At 45.6% G+C, this 11664-nt stretch overlaps 1 protein-coding gene across 1 annotated transcript in view; it reads right to left on the reverse strand.

Moving 5' to 3' along the window:
* Positions 1 to 9549, reverse strand: part of LOC121836395 (solute carrier family 22 member 12-like) — a 31076-nt gene extending 21527 nt beyond the window's left edge. The window contains exons 1-2 of the mRNA XM_042291287.1: positions 9490 to 9549; positions 4716 to 4833 (exon numbers count right to left, since the gene is read on the reverse strand). Of these exons, the coding sequence (XP_042147221.1) occupies positions 4716 to 4812 (97 nt within the window). The 5' untranslated portion in view covers positions 4813 to 4833; positions 9490 to 9549. The remainder of the gene's footprint in view (positions 1 to 4715; positions 4834 to 9489) is intronic.
* Between the last annotated feature and the right edge of the window lie 2115 nt (positions 9550 to 11664).

Below are 11664 nucleotides of genomic sequence, written 5' to 3' on the forward strand. Positions count from 1 at the left end.
GCCGGTTGCTCTTGGTTTATAAAAGACAGATCTCTTTTGCTTCCCATCTCACTCTCGATTTCTGAATGGAGGTTGTTACTACTAGGAGAGGTGGCGATATGCTTCTTCACGAAGGACATTCCCGCACTTGCATTAAAGTTAATGAAACTACGTTGCATTGGGCCTGCCGGCGAAGAGGAGTTTGTAAAACTAAAATAGTCACCGATCACGCCAAGACTCGTGTAATCTCTTATTCCAGTGACCATACGCATGCTGGTGACCCCACCGAGATAAACGTGATTCGGGTTCGTCATCAGATAAAGGAAAAGGCTGGTATGTACCAGAGTCTGTTCCTACTCTTATATTCCCAAAACAAGTTCACTAACGTCCTTCTTTATTCCATTGGAAGGCCGTCTAGCACCGCACCAAAGACTTCCGGATGCGGCTGTCTCTGTCAGTGACGGCACTACATCGTAGATTCCCGCACCGTCAACACTTCGGCGCACAACCAGCAAGCAAAGGCAGCGGGCGAATTTCGAGTACAGCGTACCATCTTGCAGAGCCGACATACGAATGCCCACAGTGTTTAAGGTAAAGTGTATTGCAGCGCAAAATCACAGTGCGCGACATATTATGATAATAATGATTGTTTTACATGTATGCAGACCACAGCCAAAGGAGATTCCTTTTTCCTCCACGACAGCGGAGAGGGCGACAGCGAAAGGATCCTGATCTTTGCTAGCGAGCTCAACTTTAGCTGTCTGGCTAAGGCGACTACGTGGTTCGCGGACGGGACCTTTAAAGTCACCCCGGCACAGTTTTACCAACTGTACATGGTGCATTCCACATTCAATGGCGTGGTAGTGCCAATGGTTTACGGCTTGCTGCCCAACAAATCTGAAGCTACCTACAGAAGGTAAGCATTCAAGAGCTCTGATAAACGCATAAAACGAAACGCTCAGTGGCCCTATTATTGGATACATGTTCAAGCAATTCAAAATATGTTCGCTCTTTTTAAGGTTTTTCGACGTCGAGCTGATTCACATGGGGTCCAACTGCCGTGAGGTGGCTTACACGGACTTCGAGATAGCGGCCATCAACGCGATACAGATCTTGATTGCCGGCGTTAGGACACAAGGATGCTTTTTTCACTTATCCCAGTCGGTGTACAGGAAGGTGTGCTCTAGTGGTCACCAGAGTCGCTACAATTCAGATGAAGAGTTTGCTGTTCTGGTATGCGGAATTCTAATTATACGCCTTATTGTTGCCTTCAGTTAAGCCAGTTGGTTACTTTATTTCTTGTGGATTTTCAGATGAGAATGCTTACAGCATTGGCCTTCTTGCTAATCGCCGACATTCCCGAGGCCTTTCAAAACCTTCTCGAGGTTTTTTCCACCGATGCCTCACTCGTGGCGGCCTACTTCGAGGACGTGCATATCGGGAGACCCCATCGAAACGGCTTGTCATCGGCCACCTTCCCTCCTCTGGTTTGGTCAGTCAGAGAATCAACACTAGCAGAAATACCAAGGACGAACAACAGCATCGAATAGGCGTGGCACGGGGGACTGCAGATAAGACCTAACCTAATCCTCTGAGAACTTGGAAGTTTTCTGTAGCACATTTTGGCATTTGTGCTGAAATGCTCAAAATTTCGGTACGGTGCCCACTCAAAAAGCTTTCTCCACGAGTGTGTGTGTCCTTTTTTTTATGCCAGAGCAACGCGGGCTGCAGTTGTCCCAATATCTGGGCTTCCTTCTCTGCATCAAGGGAGAGCAGCCCTTGACAGAGATGAAACTGGCTCAAGCAGAGGGAGGCACGACATCTCCGAGGGTGTCGAAGAAGCACGCCGACTGCAACCGGCGTCTTTAAATCATTGTGAGCCGCTACGATGGTCGCAATCGTCTTGAAACTTCGAGGGCGGCAGCTCGGAATATCACATTTTAATTTGTTTTTATTTCGCTCAATAAACCTGTTGTTTTCTAAGTACAACGATGACTTGTTTGGATGTTCCATCTCTTCAGTAAAAATAAAATATAACGTACTAATCTTTATTGCATGCAAAGCCAAGTGAATATAAGTTGGGCAAATTCGAATATCCGGTTCGCACAGTGACAAACTTTCCTAGTGACAAATTCCCCTATGACGAATGTTCCGCTGTGACGAACGGGCCTATTACCAGTTGGCCTATGACGAATGCGCACATGACGAACGGGCGGGTCTAGGCCAACTCGTCGAAAGCCAACTCGTCGACGGCCAACTCGTCGGCGGCCCATTCGTCGAATAGGCCCATTCGTCATGGGGCAACTCGTCGAAGGAAAACTCGTCGCAGAGGCCAACTTGTTGCCGCTTTTTTAAAGCCAAATATATAATTTTTTCTTTAAATTTTAAAGCTAATATTGTTCTATAATAATCCGTGTTCTGCCTTTTATGTGTAACTCTTCCGTAAAAAAATGTGCACAATTGATGCTCTCCTTAAAAACTGACCTCCAGTCTGCTCTTTCTTGTCGCAGGTAACACCTTGACGCTTTCGCCACTTTCACGGTGCAGTGGGGCAGGGTCACTACGTTGCTCGTGTATCACTGGGGCGCATGTTAACCTTCCCGGCCCATCAGTTGACGCCGCTTCGCGGCGACAGTTTGCGGCAATTCATTAACAAAATTGTCAACCCACCTAGCCCACCCGTTCACGCCATTCCCGGCGACAGTCTGCGGCGGCTCATTACAAAATAAGTAATAAAAAAGGTAACAAAGGGACGATCCTGAGATGACACATTTTTCAACTTATCTAAAGGTTCTCTCTTGTCTATGCCTTCTTGTTACCATTTTACCATTTTTGAAGTGCTCGCAAAAAGCTGACTCACAAAAAGGGTGACTGAGATGCACATAGCGTGGCAGGAATTCACAAAAAAAGTGGGCACACTCTAGAAGTTGGACTACAAAAAAGTAAGTAGCTCTTAAAACAGGTTCAAATAAAGTGAAAGAAGCAGAACAGAAATACATCCTTTTTTCTAAGAGATGATGATAAGTGTGCAGCGACGAACGAGGAGGCTTGTGGCAATAACACCTTCACATATTATCGCATCTCTTGTAGTGGATTTTAGGGTAGACGGAGTGTTGTCTCGTGTTGTGACATTATGAAAATGGTCGTAGTCACTATAACCGAAAATGAGATCGTTAATTCTTGTCTGTGGACTTACCGCCTCGAGCTTCTCGAATACAATCACTTGGTGTCCTTCTCTCCTTCTTTGTCTTTGTTTTTTCTTTGATCCCAAAGAAAAAACAGACACTAAAAAAAGCGGATATAACTCCCCCCCCCCCCATTTTTTTTGTAGAAACGTTTATTTGGATTTTTTGACATTGTTATTACGGTGTAAAAAAAGAATAGATTCAGGGGCTTGGTTTTGCAAAAAAAAAGAGCTTTGCGTAACTGAAGAGTGCCAAGCCTCCTTTTGCGCTGACGTGACAGTCACTGCGCTCACCTTTACTAAAATAAAAACGACCTTTGTTTTAGAAGGGGGAGAGGGGGGAGGGGGCTGGTCCTGAAAAAAAAAAATTGTAACGGATTACAATGAATCCGTTACGTAAAAAAACGTAAGGGAATTACTTTAAAATTACTCTAGAAAATATGTAATTATTCCGTTACTAAAGTACCGATAAATGTAAAGGATTAGAAGTAATTTCGTTACTTGTAACGGATTACGTACAAGTGTGCCTCCGAATTGCCGAAAAAGCGTTTTTTTTTTTTTTTTTTTTTTAAGCACAAAGACGGTCTTGAGGCAATGACATGTATTCATGTCGCATGAAACAGAAAGAAAAGCGTGTCTCTCTTTCTAATTCTTTGTCATCGTCCCGAACCGTGGACTTAACGGCTTTGCAGTTTTTGTTTTTAAGGCCCGTTCACACTCTTGCGACCGAGTAAGGCCGAGAGAGACCAGACCAGTTTTAAGCCTCTTGCAACTTCTTAGGACCAGCTCCGGTGCAGCGCATCCGGTCCTAAGACGCCGCAAAAGGCTTAAAAACCGGTCTGGTCTCTTTCGGTCGTAGTCGATCGCATATATGTGAACGGCGTTTTAGACAGAAAGCTATAGATTCTCGTAGGATAAAATGAAAACTCAAGTATTTTGATAAATAAAAGAGGCGCAGAGATCCAGATCCAGATCTACCTTTTATGGGTGAACAAATAGGAAACCAAGTATGTGGTGGATTACAGCCGCTTATCTTACCTGAAAACAAAACACTAATTACTACCCACTCAAGTTCTGTTATGCTCTATGATTCAGTAACTAAACTTTTAGCGAAACCGGGGTGGTAATTTTATTTCTGGTGATTCGACAGCACCGCGAAAACAACTCGAGCGATAGTAAATAATCTAAAACGCACTATAATGCTTCAAAATTCGGTGAAGTTAGATAAAATGGCGTCACTCTATTCGATTAAAGGTCCACTTTTTCGATGGCGACCACCAATGTTTCCCGATTGAATTTTGAAAAGGGCTCGTTAAAAACGAGTGCCGCGTCAGTGTTCGGATGGGAGTCGTGAACTCGTGTTCACACTGAATGAACACGAGTTCCAGCCCAACGTACACGCAGCACTCGTGTTCAAACTATGCCCTTCTCTGGTCCTCTTTATGTGACGTAGAAGCACTTTGGCCTAGTCATCTAGAAGGTGTTGACTCAATCCGAGTGTGAACCGGTTAGAACAGTTGCTAGACAGTGGCTAGAAAGTGGGCAGACTCACCGCGAAATAAAAGCAGCTCGAGCGCGGAGAACAGTCCAGTCGTGAGCAGCAGCGATCCTTGGACAACTTCACGCGGAAACTTGGCTGTCGCCAGCATCAAGACGCAATCGGCAGGAACCTGCAGGCCATCGATTATAGAGCGCAGTCACCATCGAGGTATAACCTATAGTAACTAAAACAAATTTCCAGCCACCTTTCTCCCCAAAGATTTATACACCAACTCATGTTTACAAACAAACCGGAGCGCCCCTAGCGGACGCCACCGACGCCGCGCATGCGCGGTGGATGGTGGGCAAGAAGCCCGCGGTCGCTTATAAACAAACCATTGAATTCCGTTGTTGTCGGCACCGGTGGGAGTCCCCGTGCGTTGGTTTTGCGTTGGAATTGTTGATTCTACGTCCTCCTAACAATGTCTGACTACTTGAGCGGCTTCAGCAAAATTAACGAGGCAAAATTTGGGTGAATAATGTGACATGCGGCGATTCATTTCACGTGGACGCCGCAGAATGGGCGCTAAAGCCTGACTCCCACGATGAGATACTGCACGCTATTTTCAGTCGCGACGTCGCTCGGACTGCAAAAGCGTGGACCGTAGCTGAGATGCTATACGTCGATACTGAAAACCGCAAGTAGAATTGGGCATTACAAGTCGGTGATGGCCACTGGTAACAATGATCAACATCTTCTTGTATCTGTTTACACTTAGCCTACTTACGCCAACCAACCTTCAAAAGTGTTTTGAGGCCTGCACTTAGTTCTTATCGGAATTACCGGGTCAACGTTTCGTTTACGGGCCGCTGTCGTTTGAAGGAGCTGACGACAAAAAGCAGCCAAGTTTGAAAGAGCAGACGACAGTTCGAACGCATGCGCAATGAAGTACGGGCAAGAAGCACCGCGTCCTGCGTCAACAAACCATTCGAATGTCACGTTGTCGGCGTCTGTGCGAGTCTGCATACTTTTCGCGTTTGAATTGTCGATTCTATGTCCTCATCGCAATGTCTTACCACTTTAATCGCCCGAGCGAAATGATCAAGGCTCGTTACGCCGCTAAACTTTCCGCAAATAATTTGACGTCCGGCGATTCATTCGCATGAACGCCGCAGAATGGACGCCAAAACAATGATGAGATTCTTCTAGCTATTTTCGGTCGCGACGTCGCTCGTGCTGCAAAAGTTTAGAAGGTAGCGGAGATGATCGACGTCGATACTGAAAATCGGAAGCGGGAACAGACCAAGCGTAACAAGTCGGTGATGACCACTGGTACCACTGATCAACATCTTGTATGTACTGTTTACACCGAGCCTACTTAGGACTTTTGAGGCCTGCAATTACTTCTTATTGCAATCACCGGGTCAAAGTTTGGTCTACGGGCCGCTTTTGTTTGAAAGAGCAGACGACAAAAAGCAGACAAGTTTGAAAAAGCAGACGAAAGTTCGAACGATCAGTTGGCCGTGTGAATTTGAAGACGCACTAAACCCGTGGGTGGTCCGGACAACTTGGCGGGTTTCTCTCGTTCATGTTGGAACAAAGCAAATACATCTGGCGACCACAAAGTGTTGCCCGCACACGTAATCGTAGTCCGACAGCGTCTGGTTTGCCCTTTTCACACAAAAACACATGAAAACTGATCTTCAAACCTTTCCAGACTCTCTTGGTACAGCCCCCGTCGCAGCATTTTGACGAGAAGGCAGGTTTTTTGTCTCATTTCTTCCAAAGGAACACAGGAATGCATGTCTGGCACGGCGACTTCTGTCCACCTCCCCAGACCGGAAGTGCGTCCGGCGCGCCACCACCGCGGCGTGACGTAGGAGAGTTGAGTTAGCGGGGATTGTTTACATTTATTTCGAAGACATTAAACGTTCGTTTTTTAGTTGCGGACGAGAACATGTTGCTTAATAATTTAATTAAAAGGCCTAGGCGCGCCGTCACCTTACCGGATCAGGAGGGTTGACGTCATCACGTGACACCACGGTGACACCGCAAAGTGACGCCAAGTCACGTGAAGTTAATTCCTCAGCTAAATATAGTGGGGAAATTGAAATGATGTTTATGCCACGGTGTGATTGAGAATCACTGATCTCTATGACAATTGCTGGATCGCGCTTCCCCGCTTGTTCGCTGCAGCGCAAGTGAAGCCACCGGGCTTCACTCGCTTGGGATACGATTTGCCGTTTTTGCTAGCCTTTGCTGCGGTTTTCCAGCGTGCTGACGACACGTTTTCTACTCGTTCGTCGTCATTCGCCGAAAAAGCTTTTTGAAGACTCTGTGTATTGTTGAGACTTGCCGTTGTGAACACGTGGAAAATTTTACGAAAGTGCAGTGTCGCAGGAAAAAGGCACAACGCGTCGAAAGGAAGGGCTGGCGGCGTGTTCAAAGCTTCATTGGCACGCCGAAGTGCCGTGTCTCTGTGCCTTCGCACGCTTGGATACCGACCAAGAACCGACGCCGTGTGTATGTGTTCAGCGAGTGCAATGTGCGTGAAGCTGTTCGTGCCTCTGGATCAGCGTCTTTTCCTCTCGCGGTTTAGGAACGAGCTTAATCCAGCGTCCACTAGCGACGGAAGATGGGGAGAAGGTACGTCTTTTTTTCGTCCTTAGACGATTTACACAATACCGTGCACAACAGCTCCTCATCACTGATCAGTGCTGGCCTATTATCAACCTACTTAATTGCACTTGACGTTTGAGCGCGGCTCGCCTAATTGTAATTGGTCAACAGATTGCACACGACCATATCGGCCGCGCTTCAAAGATTTTCATTCTCGCCGTCTTGTACTTTTGCTTTCGAAAACCCCCCTGGCTCCACAACGTTGCCCTATTCGTGCTCCCACGGAATCTATTAGAGTAGATTTGGTACATAGCCATGGTTAATATAGTACATAAGAACACGTACAGATCTCCCCCTTTTATTGATAGCAACTCACCGGAACAGCTGGACGATCCAGAACTCCGTGGCCGATATATATAAATGATCTAAAGGCATCTACGCGCGACACACGTTCAGAACTTTGGCGCGGCGTCAATTCTTGATCGGTATCCAAGCGTGCGAAGGCACAAAGATGCATCACTCGGCGTGCCAAGGAAGCTTTGATCACGCCGCGACACCGGCGACACGTTTTCGACGAGTCGTACCTTTTGATACGGCTTCACGCACATTGCACTCGCTAAACACATTCACACGGCGTCGGTTCTTGGTCGGTATCCAAGCGCGCGAAGGCACAGAGACACGGCACTTCGGCGTGCCAAGGATGCTTTGAACACGCCGCCAGCCCTTCCTTTCGACGCGTTGTGCCTTTTTCCTGCGACACTGCACTTTCGTAAACTTTTCCACGTGTTCACAACGGCAAGTCTCAACAATACACAGAGTCTTCAAAAAACTTCTTCGGCGAATGACGACGAACGAGTAGAAAACGTGTCGTCAGCACGCTGGAAAACCGCAGCAAAGGCTAGCAAAAACGGCAAATCGTATCCCAAGCGAGTGAGGCCCGGTGGCTTCACTTGAGGGAGCGGCAAGCGCGATCCAGCAATTGTCATTGAGATCAGGGTTGAGAATACGTGTAAAATTTATCCGCTAAATCTAGCCAGAAGATTAGCGTCCCGTAACGTCAATTTCCCCGCTAAGTTTAGCGGGGACGTGCACGGACGGACGAACGGACACATTTCTGGGATTACGAGGGAATGGGGGCGTTTCTGCAATTTAATATACGTATTCTTCTATTGTATGGCCGCACGGTACTCCTGTTCAGAAACTAGCAGGGAACTGCACCGTTCGTGAGTCACCGAGATCTTTTACACCGCGGCATTCAAATTGATTCACTATTCTCAACCCTTTTCATGGTTTGCACTTGACGTCATCGTACCCTGTACGGGTTGCGATTCTTTCTCGTTCTTTCCGTGAAAAACAAATTCGAGGGTCCCAAATGTATCCTGCAGCGGAAGATACGCGCTCAGCACCTAGGCCACCATAACGGCAGACGGTGCTATGTAAAGGCATGCCATGAAATTAGATACAGTGCGCGTCCAGCGGCAAGTTGGGTCAAGTTTCAGTGGTTGTGAGGAACAAACGCTTAAGTTTAGCATACACAGAGAAAAGATAAAAAGAAAGACGTTTACAATCCCCTATAACGCCGAATTAGAGCGCAGCTCTTGAGGAAGAGGAGGGGAAGGTACGGAGAGGAGGGTATGCCCCTTCTCATCTGTACCCTCCCCTCCTCTTCTTCACCCCTCTCATTTAGCGGGAAGTTTTCACTAAATTTCCCGGTAAATTTAGCAGAAACAATTCTCGCGAAATTTAGCGGGGAATTCTTTCGCTAAACTTAGCGGGGAATTTTTTCTGTAAAATTTTGGGGGGAAGTATTTCCGCTAAATTTAGCGGGCATTTTTTCCTCTAAATTTAGCGGAGAACTTTTTGTGCCAAATTTAGCGATGAATTTCTCCGCTAAATTTAGCGGGGAATTTGTTCCGCTAATTTTAGCGGAACTTTTTCAGCTAAATTTTGCGGGGAAATGTTTGCGCTAAATTTAGCGGGGAATTTTTTCTGCCAGATTTAGCGGGGAAATTTGCTCATATGCAACGCGAGGTGACGCCAATATAGGAAACGTTCCACATTGCAACGTGCGGTTCTGCCGGCGTCGACGGCGACGCCGCTCAAGCCGGAAACGGGCGCCTAAGAGCTGCTCTCTAAAAACAATACAATGAATGCATAACATGCTTCGAGTAAATTATAACTGTGTGAAAGAAGCATGATGAACACTGTCGATGCTTTTATAGAGTACCTGAACCGCGGCCAGCAGAATCGCTTGCGCGTCTGGTACGAGTGGCTTGAGTGCCACCGACCATGGAAATATTTGGATGGTTAGGGACAGGGCCACCCTGTATAGAAGAGAAAAATTCTGGTTGTCGGCACAGTAATCACACTTAGTCGAGAAAACTTCACGCGTTGTACGGTTTCCTTCAGTTTAACTGAGCAGAATTCAAAATTTGCTATTAATAATAATAATAATAATAATAATAATCTTTATTTCCATTTAAAGAATGGTGGAGCGAAAGGGAACAAGAAGCTTGACTGGCCCTCAGCCCCATCGGCAGCCAGTGAACGAACAGTTTTCGTGCAATAAGAAAAAAAAGAAAAAAGGAAATCACAGAAAATTATACGTTATAAAATGGGATAACAGCAACAAGACTCAGAACACTTAAATATGTAAAAATATATTACGCAACTCTTTAGGAGATATCGTTTCTATATTTTTATTTTCTTCTTCAAAGTTGTTTAGAAGCTTTGGAATTAAATATCGAAGCATTTGTTGCCCATAATTTGACCTGCAAGTGGGAACCTTCCAATATTCATTATGACGGGTCAAGTAAACCGTATTATTTTTTTCTAATCTAACTATCTCGTTTGAAAGAACACTTTCTTTTTTAATTTCATTCTTAACGGTCAGTAGAAGTCTATAATAAGATAGCTTATGAATTTTTAATATTTGCTCCCTTACTTTAATATTACCAGGAAAGTGGAGACTTACACATAAAACCGTTAACCGTTAACGAAAACTTTGCCCGCAATGTTTTCGTCGTTTTGCTTCAGTCGCGAATAGTATCGCTCAGTCTGTGAACGCCCAGCGGAAAGTATAGAAAGTTGCCCGCATTTTCCGTCGGCAGGTCCTAGGAGCCGCGTGTCCGCAGGAAACAAATTCGCGTAAGCTGAATCTACTCCGCTTGCACCATGCCGACAGCAGAGTCACCGCTGCGGCATAAGGTCGTAGGCTTCTGCAGCTCGTTTGACCGCGAGTTAAATGCATTAATAGAATCGAAAGAACACAGACACAAGGAAGTAGACACAACGCGTGAGGGTACGGTGCTCTTCTGCGTTCAGTTCAATTACCCAACGAGAAAATGCTGGCAAAAATTACGGTAACATATACGGACAAAAAAGTGTGGCGCAAGCCGAAATTAAGCAGACGGTAATCTGAAGACGTACTCAGTTGGGCATAGGTTTTTCATCAGAAAATCGTCTTCTTTTGCCGATGGTATGTTTTCACTCGGTTCTTGAACTCTTTATGTCGGTTTATTATTGTTTTTGTAAAAATATAATGCGGTTGCATCGGGTGGGAGCAACATTAAGTTAACTGGCGCTCTACAGTTTGTTTTCTAGCTGTCGCTGTCTGCAAAGGAACCAGGGAATCGACGTTCTTACCAGCAGTAAATCAGCGTAGCGACTTTATCACCGTGGTATCTAGTAGACGAGATCTTGTCGTCGAAGTTCAAGGAATGTTCCCGTCGTTCCTACAAAATATATAATATATTAATTCAATGCATATATGACCATGTACAAGTGGATGCCGCATGCAGTAAGAATATGCGTGACACTTTCGCACAGTAGGTGTTCCTCAGTCAGGTCCATACTCGCCGAAACGACAGAAGGTATCCTCACACCGACTATAGGACACGGTCCGTCGTCCAGAAAATTTCGACAACTATGACTAGACTTCCCTTTTGTAACACAAAAATTAAGAATTGAAATTAACACCAACATTTGAGACCAGCATCCCAGGGTCTGCTCACGTGATGACAACAACCGCAGGGCCTGTGACAGACATTACCCTCGTCTTTATCAACTTCCGCAGCCAAACGGGAAGATTGGACCTGTGACCCAGGCTAAGGCTCGGCACCTCCTTTTAACGGATTATCGCCTTAGTAGCAAGTAGATAGGAACGGGGATTAAGTACCATAGAATAATTCCATTTTATTCTATCTTTATTTATGAGTAAAATTCGAAATTGCAGCTCCAGTTTGCCTTCTGTTCATTTCCCAGCCTTAAAAAAAAAAAAAAGAAAAAAAAAAGATATTTACTGCAGTTTGCGCAAGAAGCCAATTGCCAGTCAAGTCAAGGACAGATTTTGTTAAAAATGTTGAACTGATGAGGAACACAAGCTTGTGAAAATCAATCTCAA

The sequence above is a fragment of the Ixodes scapularis genome, unplaced genomic scaffold, assembly GCF_016920785.2.
Source record: "Ixodes scapularis isolate PalLabHiFi unplaced genomic scaffold, ASM1692078v2 PGA_scaffold2__306_contigs__length_199485367, whole genome shotgun sequence".
NCBI lineage: Eukaryota > Metazoa > Arthropoda > Arachnida > Ixodida > Ixodidae > Ixodes > Ixodes scapularis.